Source organism: Oreochromis niloticus, linkage group LG14 (assembly GCF_001858045.2).
Source record: "Oreochromis niloticus isolate F11D_XX linkage group LG14, O_niloticus_UMD_NMBU, whole genome shotgun sequence".
Lineage (NCBI taxonomy): Eukaryota > Metazoa > Chordata > Actinopteri > Cichliformes > Cichlidae > Oreochromis > Oreochromis niloticus.
The window spans coordinates 15,286,453-15,305,112 of NC_031979.2; the positions used below are offsets into that span (position 1 = coordinate 15,286,453).

Genomic DNA, 18,660 nt, shown 5'->3' on the forward strand with positions numbered 1-18,660 from the left:
ATTTTCTCCACTTTACACACAAACACTCACACTGACTTCGTGCTTGTAGGTATTCACTTGAGCCAGGCTGACATTTCAATGTCACAGAAATATTCATCAGATCACAGCATCAGCTCTTGTGTTTATATAAGTCATCCCAATAGAATACAACTAGAAATCACAAGGCTGTATTCTGTTTGATTTTCTGGAAAAAATAAAAAAAAGTAGTACACATTATGTGGTCCTGGGTTTACTGTTCAAATTTGGAGAGAGGGGCAAGCTAAAGATAATAGAGGCATGAAAAATCAGCGGATTAACTGGGACGGCCTGAGCCCATCAAAGTGCCCTTGAGCAAAGTGCTGCAAGTGTTAATTATTCCAGCGAAGCAGCTCAAGGAGCAGCAGTAGACAATATAGCTGGCACTAGCAAATTTAGGTGTCAGTGTTTGCAAATGTATGAATGTGAAAATGGGAAGAGGTGAAGGGAAGATGACACGCTCAGCAAAACTTGCCTTCGACAAGCAGCCTATGAAAATCACTAATATGAAAATGAATCTTCGTGGCATTCCTCTGCAGAGGGGTCGAATAGTGAATCAGCATGTAAGCGTAGTGCCGATTATTTTTCTTACCTATCAGCGCCAGGTTTGGCAGTTTTCCCAGGCTCTTGCCTTTGTCCAGCACTCGCTCCCACTTGTAGCTAATGGGGTCTGAACCATCGCTGGATTTGCAGCTCAGCTTGACATCACTGCCCTCTTGGAGCTTGCCATCCATCCGGCATCTCGGCTTGGAAGGCTTGACTGTAAGAAAACATAAGAATCAAAAAATGTTTGAATCAATATTTGCAACAAAACTTCTTATCACGGTTAAATATAAAGTGTATAAAAGACTCACAGTGTTTAACATATTTACTAGACCACATGTCATAAAAACAAGAACACACTAAAATTGTCATCTTTCAAAAACTTGTTTAAAGCTGAGACGCATATAACAAACTGAATTCATGTTTTTAAATCCAAATCTGAGCCAGCACACTGGACTTCACCAAGAAGTTCAGAAATAAATCAACCACTAAAATTAATGTTTCTGTTCATGAATGTAAGTAAATAACTGTAAATTAGCATCTCAACCAAAGGAAATAATGTGCTTTATTTTATTCTACTTTTTTATAAGTAAAACAGTGAATCTAAAAAATCATGGATAACAACATAAATTATATTTAGTAATAAAAATGTCAATTAAACAGCTTGCACAAGCATACAACCATTACAGGAACATCAGTAATTATTTTATAATTACAATGCTGCTAATTTAGGGCAGTTGTGGCATAAACCTTAAACTGCATGGTGGTCTAGTGAATTTGTTAAGCAGCATATATATTAATACAATAATTAAGCAAAAAGAAACATGTTCACCCAAATGATTGATTTTTAATATGTGCATATAATGTAGTCATCAATTTGCCAGTGACGCATGCATTAAAATATGGTTTCCATAGCTACTCTGCAGAAAATCGTGGCCTACATGTATCATGTGGACTTGCCACAATATCTCCTATTCCAATTATAGGAACTCTGCATTTCATAAAATGAATCTTTTTTTTGAAAGGTAAGGGCTGACAGAATATTTTGTTATATTTTGTTATGTTTCAATAGACTTTCTGTTTGAACAGAACATCTACTGAAGCAGGAGTTATTTTATAATGTGAAACTGTCCACCACCTGTGTTTATCACCCCCAGAATAAAGCACTACATTAAAATGAAAAGCAAAGAAATAAAATGTAGATAATAACATAGCTTGTTAGGTTGCATAAAGCTGAAATATTTGACATACATTTTAAACTTTATTTGATTTGTTCTATCAGCATTTTTTATTGGTGCAACTGTTTATGAGGGATGTTCAGTTACCTTGCCATCACAGTCTTTTCTGGTTACACAAATTAAAGAAAAAAGCAACATCCTCCCGTAGAGAATGGATCAATTCAACCCCAAGGCTGGCTGTGAATACTTATGGTAATATGTTCTCATGTCAAAGGTTTTGGTCATAGTCTATTAGCTAAAGGCATAATACAGTATAGCTAGAATCTGCTGAGCCCTGCTCTGTTGGATACATGCTGAAAGGCACTGCTACACTTTAAAAGCATGAAAATAGCATACTGTTTCCCCCCTCCCGAGTGACATATTTTTAGATCAGTGGTGAGCTAAATTTAAATATCTATTTTGTATTTTTGTCACGCTGACATATTTCCAATGCTGACTTTTGTGTTTGGCTTAGGATGCTTGTCAGTGAAGTTGCAGCAGTAGTAACTGCGAAATGCTAACATGCAGTGAATTAACAGTAGCCAGTGGAGAAAAAAAATCAGATAGCTTATGTGCATTTCTCCCTTTATTTGTCTTTCTTTTCTCGACACCCTGCAGGCTGTATTCTGCTCACAGACTTTGTAAAGAATATAATGAGAGGAGCTGATCAGGGAGCATTGATGCATTCGTCTGTGCGTCTCTGAGCTCTGTCGGGGTCGGTTAAGCCAAACTGCAGAAGGAGCAGTTGGACCGCGTAACCTCAGCTCATAACCCCAATACTAATAAACACAACATATACACATTTAAAATCTTCACATGCACGCGCATTCAGGCGTGATTGTGCAAGCTTGCACAGAAAATACCCGACCGCTGGAGAAGCGCACAAACTATGGCACACACACACTGTCTCATGCCAAGCCAGCTACCAGCTCAGCTGCCAAGCCATTATCTTAGCGTAGGGAGTGAGAGAAAAAATGCAAATGTTCGTCTCTCTCAAAATCGAAAGTGTCACTGCGAAGCTGAGGGCAATTTGTAAAATTCGAGGCACTAACTCACTGAAATGTCTTTATGGAAGAGAGAGGGGAGTGAGAGCGAGAGGATTAACAGACTGTTCCATTAGAAAACCAATAACCACGGGTTGAACTAATCTCCCATGATGTTTTAATAAATCGCATGCTTTTTTGACATTGAGAACGATCTCACTCCTCCCGCCGGACTTTGTGGTCGGCTATTGCAGCTGTCTGTCCTTCATACTTGTTCAGTTATTTCTGATATGCAGACAGAGAAGCGCATTACCACTGAGGTAGTTGTATTGTTGAGTCATTTATAGCCATCTGCATAACGTGCAAATTAGAAGAACAACGCGCTACCAAAACGGGATTTTCTGTATTTATATGATCTAAGAGTCACTTGGACAATTAATATTTCTAAGTAGCTTATCTGTACTTAATCTGATGTAAGTTAACTTTTTAACATGATGAACACCAAACTGGTCTGTTTTCTTGTACTGTATATGTCATAGAGGACACAAGTACATTAGAATCTAGCTTGAAATTTGCCCATATAATGCAGTCTCTAACTCAATCAATCATTTCTGTGCCCTTCCAAACCTACTTGCATGTTTCTGGTCTCACCTCATCAACAAACCAATCCAAACGGACCCAAACAGCACGAACAAAATCAAATCACACTGTCTGAATCAAATTGAATCATTAGATCAGTCAGCATGACAGAGGAAATGTGCCAGGCTAATGATCCAGTGATTAGGTCTGTGTGTGTAAGAAGTGTGTGTGTGTTTGTGTATGAGGATTTTCCATGTACAAATGAATTTCTTCATAACCCGATGGTACGTGCATGTGCATGGATGTATCTACACTTACCCAAAACAATGAGGTTGACTTGGCTCCAGTGGTACTTTCCCCCACTCTTGACTTTACAGTAGTACTCCCCCGAGTCGCTCAGCAGCAGGTCACTGATGAGTAGGGAGGCGTCTCCACCCAGGTACTCCCCAGCAAAGGACAGATGGTTGGGCTCAGTATCTAGCGGGTCACTGATGTACACGTTTCCCCCAAAGAAGGTAATAATCTAGATGTGGAGAAAGAAAAGATAATCAAGGATTTAGTTCAGACCAGAGACTGTTGTCTGAAATGAAATTCTTGCACAAGTGAAAAAACTCCTGATGTGTTACAGCGAGGGATTGACTGATTCATAATTGCACCGCTTCTACTTTTCTTGATTCTATCTTTCTTTTAAAGGAATTCTCCAATTTCTTCCTGGACCTGGTACTAACATTTTAGCAGCTGGTGATGTCAGTACTTAACTGATTTATGCAAGTAATTCCCCAAATAAGATTTTCATCTCTTAACAGCACATTTGGTTTGCTTAATTCCTATGTCCCAACAGTAATACCCTTGATATATTTCACTGGTAGGCTGCCATTTACATTTTAAATAACATGGCTCTAATGGCTGTGTATGCTCAGTTAAGACAGTTCCACGTAGTTCCTCTCTGGAGGCACAGTCTTGAGAAAAACAGAATACCAGCACTCATGGGTAACACTGTTAACAATCACTTTTTAATTAACACTTGGGAAATAATATTTTACAAATGAATGCATTTGCTGGAATGCCAGTATCCTGCCAGTGTTCATTTAGCTGATTATCTGTGAGTGTTGTTATCTCTTGATGGTGTTTCCACAAATAAAGCTGTCAAATGAAAAAAAAAAAAATCCACAACACCCTCCCAAACAATTCTATTTTATTATTCTGGTGCTAAGATAAAAGATTAAAGTGCAGACAGTGGCACTAAAAGTGATGTCACCAGAAAACAAGTTCAGAAACAGCAAACTACATAATATTATGCATATGATACAAAATGGCTATAAAATGACACTTTTGTAACTCCCTTTTTCAACAGATATACAAATAAAACTGAAAAGAAAATTTTTAAAAAACTTATGGAAAAGGTAAAAATCGGCTTTTAGGCCATTTTAGTCAGATTATGATCAGGCTTGGCTTAAAGCTTCAAACACCATAATTTTTAATGATTAGTCCCTTTTAAATGGACTGGTTCCTATAGTGCTTTTCTACTCGACCACACAACATCAGTATACAATATACCTCATTCAGCCACTCACAGCAGCACTTTCTTTTATGCTTTAGTACTTTCATTCACACACATTGACACTCCAATGGGTGCACTGGAGAGCAACGTGGAGTTAGTATCTTGCCCAAAGACCTTTGGCATGCAGACTGGAGCAGCCAGTTCTCAAACGGCCAACCTTCTGATTAGTAGATGACCTGCTCTACTTCCTGAGCTAAGGTAGAAAGGTGAATCTCCTCAGAAAAGATGCTTGCAGGTCACACAGCTTTACTCACCACCCCCACTACCAGTATCACATAAACCAGTGAGTTTGTATATGCCACTGCCACTGTAATCCTAGAAACATTTGGTTATAAGCTCAAGAATATGTGCAGAGCGTGCCCGTGGAGGAAGCCCAGAAGAATATTGGCTATTACAGTTGGCTATCAGAGCTGCAGATAGGCATCATCACAGAGATCAGATATCCATAACAGGATAACAATGTGTTCATAACAGAGCTTCTACAAAGTACCAAACAAAGGCTCATAACACTGGCTATTAGGCTAAAGGGGATACACAACCAGAGAGAATAAATGGCTTGTTCTCCAAAGACCTATCCAAGGTGTTTTCCCAGCTGCAACCATAACACCTTGGATAGGCAACAATGGGATGAGGACAGATCTCACCACAGCTGAGACTGAGTAAGAGCAAAGATGTGGTGTCACAAAGCTTCCAACTCCAAGTGGCTGGTGGACCTAAGAGCAGACCACAGCAACCTCCCAGAACAAAATCAATGACAAAGGCCAACAAAATAGCTGGGCAGTACCAGTACCTCACACGACTCATGCCTATTAGCTTAAGAAGCTTACAGCACTCCAGAGCACGTGGCAGCATAAATAACTGGGGAGCTAACAACAGGTGCTAACAACAGGTACTAACACAGGGCAGGACAATCCTGATCACAAAGGTTTTGTGCCCCATAAGGGCACAAAGCTGTTGAGCTCCTAGCTGATTACCTGCTTCTCTGCAACATGAAAGCTCAGGTGTCATAGCAACCAAGATTAGTTAGTTAATTAGTTTATTAAGATCCCCATTAGCTCCTGTAATAACAGTTTTTTTTTTTAACAAAAAAAACTTTTTCATAAATAAAACATGTACTACATGAAAGACCAAAAAGAAGTAGTTACTAGTCATCACATAAGCAAATCTCATAAAGTCATTGGAAACAACAGAGCACCAGCTATTTGACACGGCAGAACACCAAGACTCCAAGACCAGGCAGATCAACCTGAGCACCTGCTGTTCTGACTACAAGAAAGAGTATGAACCAGCACCCCACACTTAAACAGTGGAGTGCTGGACTCAACACACTGATAACCTTAATCAGAAATTCCTTGTAGGTACACAAAAAGATGTTGTTGTTAGAGCCTGCAATTGACATAATATGTTTTATTCCCCCTTTTTTCCTTATATTTACCACCAAGGCTCACTGATGTTTGCAGAGACCGCGTCTTCAAAGGGAAAAAATGAGCTAATTTGAAGTTTCACTGTACACATATAGCATCTATAAACCTGCACCAGAAAGCTTTCATTTTCTCTTCCCTGGCTGTTTACAGTTTGTCTTTGTTTATTTCTAGCCTTTCCTTGTGTGTCTTTTGCTCTCTCACGCTCTTGCTTCATCCACACACACAAACAGAAACAAACACAGCTGTCACAGTGGCCTATTACTCAGGGCAAGTGAGAGCCTGCAGATGGGGACCGCTAAATGCTGGTGCCACAGCGCATCAGTGCCTAAGAAGCAGGGGCACCTGCTGTGATCACAGGTGATGACTGGCCATTTACACACACACGTATATACCCAGACCTACTCACAAACTTGCCGTTTACCAAACATGTGACACACCGTGAATGCAAACAGAAACATATCACTGCGCCACAGCTACACACAGAAAGTAACCAGGCTGTGTCACCTAAACAAAGAAGGGCAAACCTGTACCTGTCCTGTGGGCATGCAACTGTTGCCTTCATGAAATCAGAACATTAATTACTCACAAACCAAACCACATGTGTATATGTGTTTTTGCTTCTGGTAATGTCTGTAGTGTCTGTTAGTGAATTGTGCTATTAAGGCGAGGTGTTTTGTTGATTCAGTAAAATACTGTACACAGATAATTAAGCATGTCTGCTTTTTCACACAGGTCATGAAATGATGATAATGATGACAAAATGCAACCCCAAACCATGAAAAAGCTTCTGCTGTGTTTTACAGATGGCTGTAGACACTCACTGTTGTACTGTTCTCCTGACTTTGCCCATGCTTACCGTGGACAATTGGAAGCAAATATTGACATGCTTGTCTTTTCTCCTTGTTTCCCTTCTAATGACAGCCACTTGTCCAGTTTCCTCAAATGTTTTTAAGGCAATTCTGTACATGATGAGGAGATTTGGAAAGCTTTCAGCTAATAAAGCTTTGGGAATCACCCTGTTGGTGCAAAAATACAGTTTGGCAGAATTTCTGCATGTGAATGTTGTGCACTTTTCATAGCTTTAAGTATATAAATGGAAACAAATAGAAACAAAGGGCCTAAAGTTAACAATTTAATTAGTTTCTTTGCTAAGTTGTCTGTTATGTGCAGATGCAATGTTGGTTCTTGAGTCAGGTGCCTGTTTTATGCTTAACAAACAAAAAACATAATTCTGAAAAAGGTACAAGGACTGGACTGAAAATGACTGAAACATGTCCAAAGAAAAACTTTGACCTTCAGAAGGCCTGGAGAAAGTCTGGCTCCTTGGAAGCAAACTATAAAGACATGAGGGGTGGTTCAAAACTTTTGCACAGCACAATATATAATTTTTATATCATATCATTTGATCAAAAACATTAACACAGTAGAATTGCTGCTCTGATCAAAGCAGCTTGTTAAAGATTATAAGGAGCAGATTATATGAACAGTGTGGCTAACATTCAAATATTTAAGCTGTTTGGTTTTTAAAGTGTTTTCCATAAATAATTTTATAGTCAATGAAGAATACACAGAGGAAACAAATATACAACAAAGACTCTGTCATTTTACTCTACTACTACGATTATATTTATCACCTCTGTGGACGATAATTGTCCTTGCAATAATGCCAGTTCAATATCTTCAGCTTTATATGCTGAAGGGCAGCAATTATGCATAGCAAATAGCAACAACACACAATACACACTAACTAATATCGCACTGTGGCAGGAGCAATTTCCCAAGAAAGGATGGAAATGAAATTAATAACTTCATCTTTATTAACCATCACTGGTCTTTGCTGAAACTACACTATGATAGGCTATAAAATCTCTCATCATTTAAGACCAACACAGCAGAGAACAGTGAGAGAAGGGCAGTTTTTTTTTTAACTCTTCATCTGACTAAGTGGAGTTGAAAATTTGTGCCCCTCTGTGTCTTTAACACATGTAGCCTGTACATTTGCTAACAGAGGCTAAATGTTGACAAGATGCTCTTTTCCATCTCAACACGGCCTTCGAGCAGAACAAAAGAATGATTTATTCATTCGGCTACAGGCGTAGTCTCTTTCCTAATCAAATTTTCAAACGCTTGATTTTAATTAATGGTGCCTTCAATGTTATCCTCCCGTTAAATATTCATCGCAATGTGGCAGCCCCAGTCTGAATCATCAAAGTATAAGCCACCAGTTTCCCCCTTTCTTTCATTCCTAGCCCCGTCGCTTCCCTTCCACACTTTGCTATTCACTCCTTTCTCTGTGCCAATGCTAGAGTGCATGAACAAATGGGTTCAGAAGAAAATGGAAGTCCCTTCCTTCCAACAGAACGCTATCGAGATGTTTTGCTCTCTCGCGCTCTCTTATCAGATTCTGCGCTCAATTTGGGTGAAAAAATGGCAGTTTTTCAAACACCAGTGAAATTATACCCGAATGTTACCAAAGGCTTTAAAAAACAAAACAAAATTAGACGTTTAAAGATTTCAGTTATCCTCCTGGTTCAGGCTGAAAAGACTTTAGGAACAGATGTTTTCCTTTTTTAAAGCATTGAATTTTACCATTTCCAGAAAAAGCCTACACACTTCTGCAAAAAACCCTGAAAATAAAACAGAAAAAGAAGCAAAAAACTTGCTTGCCCCAAAATATTTGGACATATTTGCCAGAATGTCTTTATACCCACAGCGTACGATTATTGCCTTCACCTGACTACTGATTTTGACCTCTTTTTCAGAGAGTTCTCATGTATGATGTGTTTTTGAGACCGTTTCCTGTCAACCTTGCCAATTCTGCTTGCCTCCCTGAATGCCTGATTGCACGTGAGCCCTTGTATGTTTTATTAAATAGTAGATTTTGAACCTGATTCTGTTGTTTGGTCTAATTTCTGATTTCGATTCCTTTTGTGGTGGAAGGTTGCTGCAGCTGTAATCTTCAGTTGCATCTATAATTACATATTTTACAAAACTAAGATGAATTTGCTTGATGATGAAAAGTGATGAAAAGGTCATTAGGTCTGTTTTTCATTTCCGCTTGTTACAGTGTTTATCTCCCACCGGTTAAAAAAGTTAAAAGTAAAAGTGCCAAGGTTAGAAATATATAATGTGTTGGTGAACACAATTGCTCCTTTGTGAATGCCACTGAAAGTTGAAGTGCCTTAGTAATTTTGGGATTGTGTTAATGTGCAACTATTATAGGTCCTGCTGGAAATCAGCGAGCGTAACACAAATGGAGAAAAGCTAAAATGTTTTTTTTTGTGTGTGAAAAAGGGAAGTGGAAAGGGAGAAAAGAAAAACTATCCAAGGTATATACAGTCTATACATATACCTCACATGTTGTTCTTCTGTTTTTTAGCCTAAATGTCACTGTCATTGCCATTTCATCCCAGTAAAGGTCAGTCTTGGTGTTGCAATAACTTTGTAGCAACTACTAAATATTACCCAAGTCATGGCAGAGTAAGACTGCAGGGAACCTTTAACAATTCAGATGCTTCTAAACTGTATTAAATGCAGGGAAAAAAGGAATACAATCTTACCACTTTCTGTTGGGAGTTTGGTTTCTGCAGTAGCCACTCAATGTCAAGAGGGACGGATGATGAGAACTGGTGGTGGCATGGCAAGGTGGCATTGTCCCCAACGACCTTTTTCATCTCTGTCTGGGCCCCCACTGACAGAAGGCTAACTAGAACTGAGGGAGAACAAGAGAAAGAGAGAGAGAGAGAAAAAAAACTTGAGACAGAGGTAGAGACATGTCAGACGGGGTCACTAGCTCGATCTAAGCTTGAGGCAAGAGACAGATGCTGTGGATAGGAAGTGAAACCACAATGATAGAGGAAACCGGGGTCGAGGATACATCCAGATATTGAAGGGAGACAGAACAGATGGATTCTGTTTAGAGGGAATAAAGTTTGGTTGAGGAGTTGAAGGAAAAGTACTAAGAAAAGCTATTCACGGCCGCAGTTTGGGGGAATTATGGACGGGTACTGTGCCGACACATCTGACACATGGACAATTCTGCCAGAAAACCCCGACAAGATACAATTAATGAGTCACTTCTATTGCAAAAAAGTCCAAAAGCTATCCCAGGCCACCTTCCCATTAACAGTGAATGTCAGTATGGAAACTATTTTAAGTCCCAACCGCACAGAAAACGCACATACCAAAAACTCCCACTGTCGACTCAGTTAAGAACGACGGTCGCAGTAAAAGGTAGCAGTAATTGCGAGCGTGTGCACAAGTGAGTGAGTCTGGGCACTGGCCAGACTAGCACGGCCTGTGTCTCAGCGGGGGAGCAGCAGGGCTAATTTATTGGAGGATGCTGGACAGCCTAGAGGGCTTGAATGGAATTAGCCAGAGGCGTCACAGGGGATGCTGGGAAAGTGAAACTGTGGATAGTGTTTGTGCGTGCTCGCGTTCGTGCATGTCTGCTGGACTGTGTGTGTCAAGAAGCAGTGGTGCAATGGTGAGATATGTTTAGAAAGACTGCAGAGCTCGACTGTGCTTACACACTCACGTGTGACGTACAGTTTTGGCCCTGCTATATTCATCTTAACTACCTGCTTTTAATTTAAGTGTGCTGTGCTGAATAATCCAATAGCTCCAGGGGAATTTGACTGCTTGGAGTTAAAGCTATCCTGCCTAACAGATGCTCATTTGAAGTGAAATGTTCAGACTGTGTAAATATTGTTGCTCCTATTCATTATCATGCCACCTTACTAGACACTCAACATGGCCTGCTGTTTGAACAGAATAAATAAACGTAGTGTGGGACACACATCTGAATGAAAGCTGTGCACTCTGACAGGTGTTTTGTCTGTTATACTGATACTGACTGACAGAATGCTTTTGTGTTTAGCATATATCACTCATATACGTTCCACGGGAAGCCATGTGAATGCATCAGCGCTTACTGAGCACCTGTCCACTTGTGAACTGGTTCACCCTCACAGGCGCTAGCACCCTATCCCATAAGTGATCTCAGGGCCAATGAAAATGTCAGCTCAGTGCTGTGAAACGGGTGACTCAGTGCTGAGACAGCACACAAAGAGATGAAGAGTAACCTCGCAGAAACTAATTCTCCTTAAAGAGCTTCATCCATACTGAGATGACATCATCTGCTTGAGTTCAGCTGCTCTTCAAGTTTTGATTAAAGGTTGTGCGCGTCGGCGGCGTTGTTAAGAAAAACCCCCGATGGGGAAGTGATTAACACTGAACATCTTAGGAGGATGCAGTGCTTTCCTAACGAAACCATGGGTTCAGGCATTCACAGAGGCAGCACGAAGAGGGACAACACAGTTTTAAGCTAGAGGCTTTTAGCCTGTGGTTTGTGTACAGATTATTCCTAATTATTTTGATAATTAAAATGATTTTTTTATGAGACTTGTGCCACAATTCCTAGGTGTGTATTGTAGCTTCTCTGTTCCATGTTTTAGTGGCCATGAGACATGTATATTAACGGATCTAAGACCTTTCTGTGTTTATAAAAAGACTAGAAAGTACTTGCTCCTCTTTCCTCCAATAAACCAAAGACACGCTTATTTGGTTAACTGGTGATTTTACATTTTGGCAGTCTCAGTTTGGTAGCCCTTCACTTTTTTACCCCTTTAACTGACGTCAGCCAGGTTACGCTTCACTCCTGACCACCCTAAGTAGGGAAAGAAGTTAAGAAAAAGATGGATGAGAGGCTGGATAGAAAGTAACCTCCCAAGCCACTTTATATGCAACCCTAAGCGTTTAGCAGAAGTTAGTCTTTCCACTTTTTCTCCACTGAAAAACCACAAAGAGAGGTACAAGACCACATATGACACAACTTTTTCCTAAGATAGATTCATGCCTGTTGCTAAAGGGCTTCACTGGGGTTTTTGGTTAGGTTTGTTTTGCTCTGAGAAGCTGATGCTCTAGTGTGCCATCCAGTGGCAATAAAAGCTTGTGCACAGTGTGAATCCTCAACATTATGTCTTGACTTTCCGAGTCCCACATTATAAACTTGAGATTTGGCCTACTCGTTGCCAATTAAATATAAAGTTTTCAATTGGAATTTGCCATTTGGGGAGGAACAAAGAGAGGGAACTGAAAGTACTTTGTGGCTGCCTGAGAGCTTCTGTGTCCCTTTGGCACCCGAGGAGCAACAGGACAAATTGCTGAGGTCCTTCTGCTCTGCTTGCCCACCTGCCCAGTTCAAATCATTAGTCAGCAGAAAAGGATGGGCCACCCCTACTCACAGAGAAGCTTCTGAACCCTAAAGGTATCCCCTTTCATGACTTTTTAATGCAGCGTTTGCAGGGGTTATTCATCTTGTTAGCCTCCCTGCTGATATTGCTTTGAATGTCAGAAAAGAGAGTGAGGGCTTTGCAGCATTAGAAAATATTCAAGAGGAAGAAAGTTCAGGCCATGTGTGAATGCACAGCTGGTTGAGCTTAATGGTTCAAGTTAATGCTTGATGGTGGTACAGGGTCTGCTGGGAGACCTGTGCCCACTCAGCTCCTCAGGCTAGCCTCTGTAATCGGTGCTCCCACAGTCATCAGCAGCCTGGGGCTGAACCCGGCACTGTGTAGCTGGCCTGATAAGAGCTTTGTGCTTCCCTCCTCGCCTCCCACCTCATCCTTAACTGCCCACCGCTTCAGCTGTAGGCTCTGTAAATGGAAGAGTTCCCCTGAAAGATAGATAGGGCCAATGTGTCTGAAGAATGAGGGGAATTGCCATCTTTTCCCACACAAAGTACTTTACTTTTCATTAGCTGTCTCTAAACTGACCTTCACCTTTGACTTGTGGGTGTTAAATATTCTCTTTATCATCAAACAGTAAAGTTTTCAGTTCCAGGTATTTTATTTATTCCTTAGAAATGAAAAAAAAAGCAAATGCCTAATATTTTTTTCCATCTGTGACAGAAAATATTTTTCATTTTTAACAGAAAGAATTGGCAAACAAATCAGACGGGGGTTTTTGGTTGATATGCAGTCCGTGCTACCCACTTTCCCATTTATTTATGGTCTTGCAGAGGGGCTTTTGTGCTGTGGAATGGATGACACAGTGCTCCCAAAATAAGCTTGCCTTGATGTGAGTTTGAGCTCGCATTTGGTTTGGCCTCATTCACCGTGTGCACAGCTGGGGTGGCTGGACTGCAAGACCCCATCATTTGTGTCAACATCAACACATCAGCTATGAGACACATCAGAATTAATCTCGGTGGCAGATTTGCAAACACTATGGAAATTCTGTTTGGCTTTGGTATGGGCTCGTGACCTTGGGTTTCAATTTGCAGCTAAGGTGACCCAGAAAGAATAATTTAAAAAAAAGTGAGCCATATCACCTTCAGCTTCAATAACATTCCTGGTCACAGCAGTGTGCATGCTTTCACGTGACCTTATAAGATTCCATAGGGGCACGGAAAAGACCATCTAAATAAACACGGTCTTCTCGAGGGGGAGATAAATGTGGTACGGGCTTGCGATATGTTGGCTTGTGCCATATCCCAAAGCATATCCTCTATCCCGCTTTCTCTCTCTCTCTCTCTCATTATGTCTTCTTGTTACAGCTCTGCTTGGCTCAGCTTCGTGCCTCCATTTGTGACTGCGTTCGGTCTTCAGCCACAGAAAGAACGGAAGGAAAGAAGACGATCATAATTAACAAAAGTGGGAGCTAAAAGAGAGGGAGGTTTAGGGAGAGAGAGTGTGAGTGCGGGACACATTTGACAAAGAGAGCGAGAGTGAGAGGCTTGGGTGAAATATGGAGGAACCAATTTCTATGAAAAGGCCCTAGGGGGAGTTGTGCTCCAGTAAATCCGCCTTACAGAGCCCTGCAATCTCATTATAGTGTAGCCAGTGAGACGGACAGACAGACAAACAAGACAGGCCCGGATCTTTCGCACTGCCCAAAGTCAAGCCCCATATCCCCTCAGTCAGCACATCAGCCTGGCTGGGGCCTTTGCCACGTCCGACGCTTATGACCTCTGGTACTCAAACATAGCACATCAGAAAGTGGGGGGAGGCGGGGTGGAGGGGTGTGGGACAGTGACAGGGTGGGGAGAAATAGGTTGAGGGAGGGGTGGAGGAATGGTGCAATGCCTTGATTTGAGCACTTATGGTGGCTAAATCACTGGTGTGGATGAAGGATTATACCGTCACAAAGGTGGTTTTAGTCACAGGTTAGCATATGCACAAACCCCCCCCGAAAGACTGGAGGGACGGTCGGTTTATCTTTTTTGACAATTTCTGACAATTTCCTGCTGCGTGCATTCATGCTGATTTTTGTCATGTGCAAACATCTATATTTCATGTAAATTCCCAGCTGCTGGTGTATATGATTTATGCTTTACGTGGGTAGATACTCTGTCACAAAGACACCTCCACTCCAGATGCAAGGGACTATCTCGTGCTGACAGCAAATCAGCGCCTCAGCATCAGGACCTATGATTTGGAATATGGCTACTTTACACATACAGACAGAAGTCGCATTTGAGTTACATTTACAGCCTTACAGCAGCAGGGAAAAGCAACAATCATCTCCCAGTCCTGCCAATCTCTCCCACAACTGTTTATCTTCTGTCAAATACAGACTCTGTTAAATACAGGGGCAGGAGAAGGAGGAGAGTCTGGGTTAGGAAGTTCATCAAACTTTTATCCATTTAACTAGCAAAATCTCACACAGGAAATACAAATCTCATTTATCCATCCATGCTGCTGACATAGAGCTAGTGTTTTTTAGCTGACTTGGAGAAGAGCACAGGGCATGAGACAACGGCAACATACTCACAGGTCAGCGTGTTTTAAAGGCTGTAGCTTCCCTCCACTCACAGCATTCTTATGTGACTGAACTGGTCATTCAAATGCCAAACATATACAGTATGGTGTATATACTACCAGTGTGGTACATCTCTAAATATAGGTCACATCTTGTCCCTTTTTATTTTTTTTCCTGATATTTCAAAAAAATTGAGGAATGTGCAAAACATGTTTCAGCAGACGAGAGGCTGCCTTCAGTTGTTAGAACAAATGCAACGTCTACAAAAAGAGCCACCATGCATGCTCTGCGAGAGAGTCCTTTACTCATCCAAACACAGCGCTCTCTTTTAGTCATATCTTTTTAAGTGGTAAGTCTCTTTAAATGTTCCAAGTTATCACGCCACATTAAAACATATGTTTTGCATATGGCGCACTATAGTGGTCTCCTTGTAGTTTCAAGGTCCAACTCATGAATATATACTGTGCCTGTGGAAATCAAACAGGCTGTTTGGTTTTCCCTGACTGGAGGCTTGCTCTTTGAAGGGATAAAATCCCATAATCCTTTTTGCCTCACACCCAGCGACCATTGCAACCCTCTGCTGACATTGAATTTTTTGTCAGTAGCATTTTACAATAAGGCACAGAGAGTCGTTAACGAGTAATGTGTAAGGAGCAAATAAGACCAAAGCGCTAATTAGTAACTGCTAACCAGAATAACTCTTTACTTAAATATTACTACTAGAAATATGTCCATACTTTCTGATTACTACACTATTATCATTTTGTGTCCATATAAGGAAAGCGTCACATCCCTAACCATAACCACTGACAAGCAGTCACTACAAATGCAGTACCAACCTTGGCTTAATCCTTGGTATTGTAATTTGGTATTTTGGTTTATATTAACATTGATTTAAGACTCATATTGAACATCTGGTTCAAATTCAATGACTTATGAACCAGATGTTCAGTGCTGTAAGTAGGCTTTTTTTAGAGTTGAAGAATGCAGGTGATGCCTTTTTTTTCCATCCTTTAAATTATTAAACAATATTTATGTCTGTTCTTCAATGTGGATGTATTCTGTACCGCCCTGCTGCTCAAACAATACTACACCAGCTAAAACCTCTTTAAAAAGGTGCATTATGTACTTTTACAAATGGAAAATATTGCACTCATTGGTTTCCTCTGAACAAAATAGTTAACTGGAAGAAACCAGAATAACGTGTCATCTCAAAGCTCTCCTCTGATTTAAATCTTCTAACTTTAAATCAGGATCCAGTAAGTAACTAGCACTCAATATTAAATACTATACTACTATATATATATGTAATATTGTGTACCACTTGTCAGGTATTGCGCACTGTTTAAATGTGAAGTACTTCAAACTGATGGCTTCTTGCACTGCTGTTGCCATTTGCATCCTGTGCTGTTATGTTTGTGTCATGTTCTCAGATGTCTTTGGTGAAACAGATTTTAATCCCAACAAGCCTGGCCGTTAATAATCACAACATCACGAGCTCGTACAGCCAATCTGAATATTTAAACCTCTTTAATTTGTAGCACCATTAAATATGAGGGCCACTAGATCAATGAGAAAACTGAAGCTTTACACGAAAACTTGTAAAAGTGAAGGCCATCCGGTTCCTGTTCATCTTTGATGAGGAGTTTCTAAGAAATCTGGCTCGAGCAGTAATGGGTGGGTTTAGGAGGAAATGAACAGAATAATTTCCACAATAATCCCTCGAAGCTGGAGAGGGAGGGCAGATTGGAAAAGAGAAGGAAGACCAATTGGAAAAGAAAAAGGAGATAAAATACCACCGACGTCTGAATGATGTGGCAAATGCTCACCTTGTGATGCTGTTATTACTTTCATTAGCATACCTTTCATGGCCTTGTCATTGCTGTCATGTCAAGAGATGGCATCAGCATCCCGCTGATAGATCCCCAAATAGATCCGAAATTAGTTTCACAACAGGCACTTTTAATTCCCCCAAAGTATTCTGCATTTTCCCTTAGCATAATAAGAATGAAGAACCGAAAATGGGAAAAAGATAATTACATCATTCCCCAGGGGTCTGAGAGAGTCAGTGAAACCTGCTTACACTGCTATACACACTTCTGCATCTGGTGGCACAACCTACACTCTTGGGTGTAGCTGCTCAACTGCAAAGTCTTCTAGTTTTCTCTTAAACAATCCAAAAAGCAAAGGCTTCTCAAAGTCTCCGGTGTAGCATTTTCTTCAGCCTGGAGGCTGCTTTTACCATTCATTCAATTTTGGTTTTGTCTTTTTTCCAAGAGAAGATAAACACATATTTTAGATGTACTGTATAATCAAAGTTAAAGGGAACACTGAAACATGACACACTACTGCAAGAAGTCTGAGTAATTCTTTCCACCTTTCTGTGGCTTTTGCACGAACAAAAAGACCAAGTGGAAAGACGGACGCGCAGAAGACTTGGACAAACTCCAGTCTCTTGAACAACAAAACTCTGTCTTTGGCAAAAAGTTCTTCTATCTTTTTCTTCTTCATCTTCTTTTGTTTTTGGAAAACCAATTCATCATTTTATAAAGGACTCTCCACATTTAAACTGTTAATTACAGCAATGCATCTTGGAGACTGACTTGTAGGATAATCTCCAAAAGCCTGCGTGGGGTAAAACCGTTTACAGGGTTATATTCAGGTTAAAGGAACTAACAAACAAACAAACACAAAAAAAGCAAAACAGCATTAAAGAGCCCCCCCCCCCCCCCCCCCAAATGTCAAATGGTCTGTTTTGTGCCAGATAACACGCTTCAGCTAAATGGGGCTTGGACAGTGACCTCTCTGTGCAACATCAGACCCTCCCAACATCTGGCAGTGACTAAACAAACCAGCATGTGTGGATAGTCACTTTATTCTGCGTGAGTCTCCATATCTGAGAAAAGCATTGCAGCAAAGAAGAGAGAGAGGAAGTTAACGTCTTACAGAAACATATCACCAAGGTGACTGAAGCTGTGTGTGGGTACGTGTGAATGCGTGTAAAGGGCACATCTTCCCTGCAGCACATGCACGCAGCCTTGAATAAACCTGCTGCACCCCCCACTGAGGAAACACGTTTTAATGGAGGAGTAGAGGAGAGTCAGTCCTTTTACATATGAAGTCACAAAAAAGCACTCTGAAATCAAACTCTCTGCTGTTGCCGAGGATATCTTTGCTGGGACTCATTCTCTCTCGTATGTGTCTTCGACTGAACAGAAAACAATTGCTCGTTTTCAAAGTGGTAAGTCAGCAATTTGGGATATCAAACGAAAACAACTGCAAATCCAGTTACAGAAATTATATTTGCTTTGGCAGAAATCAGATTTGCCTTTCCCCCACGCAAACAAAACTATCTTTCCATTCCTGCGAAGACCATTTTTTCTTATTTTTCTCTATTCAACAAACTTTGATCCCAGGGCTCAACCATCCCTTGATCTCAGCAGCATTAAGGAGTTTTGTTGGTAGGAGTTTGAGAATAAGTGAAAAAATATACATCACAGAGATCCCTAGCGTATTTACAATCGCCGCAGAATAGACAACTCAGTCGAAGGCTGTTCTTTGCTGACTTCAAGCTC

At 40.7% G+C, this 18,660-nt stretch overlaps 1 protein-coding gene across 1 annotated transcript in view; it reads right to left on the reverse strand.

The window, feature by feature from the left end:
- Window positions 1-18,660, reverse strand: part of clmpb (CXADR like membrane protein b) — a 74,909-nt gene that overhangs the window by 15,336 nt on the left and 40,913 nt on the right. The window contains exons 2-4 of the mRNA XM_005474590.4: window positions 9,883-10,034; window positions 3,656-3,860; window positions 608-775 (exon numbers count right to left, since the gene is read on the reverse strand). Of these exons, the coding sequence (XP_005474647.1) occupies window positions 608-775; window positions 3,656-3,860; window positions 9,883-10,034 (525 nt within the window). The remainder of the gene's footprint in view (window positions 1-607; window positions 776-3,655; window positions 3,861-9,882; window positions 10,035-18,660) is intronic.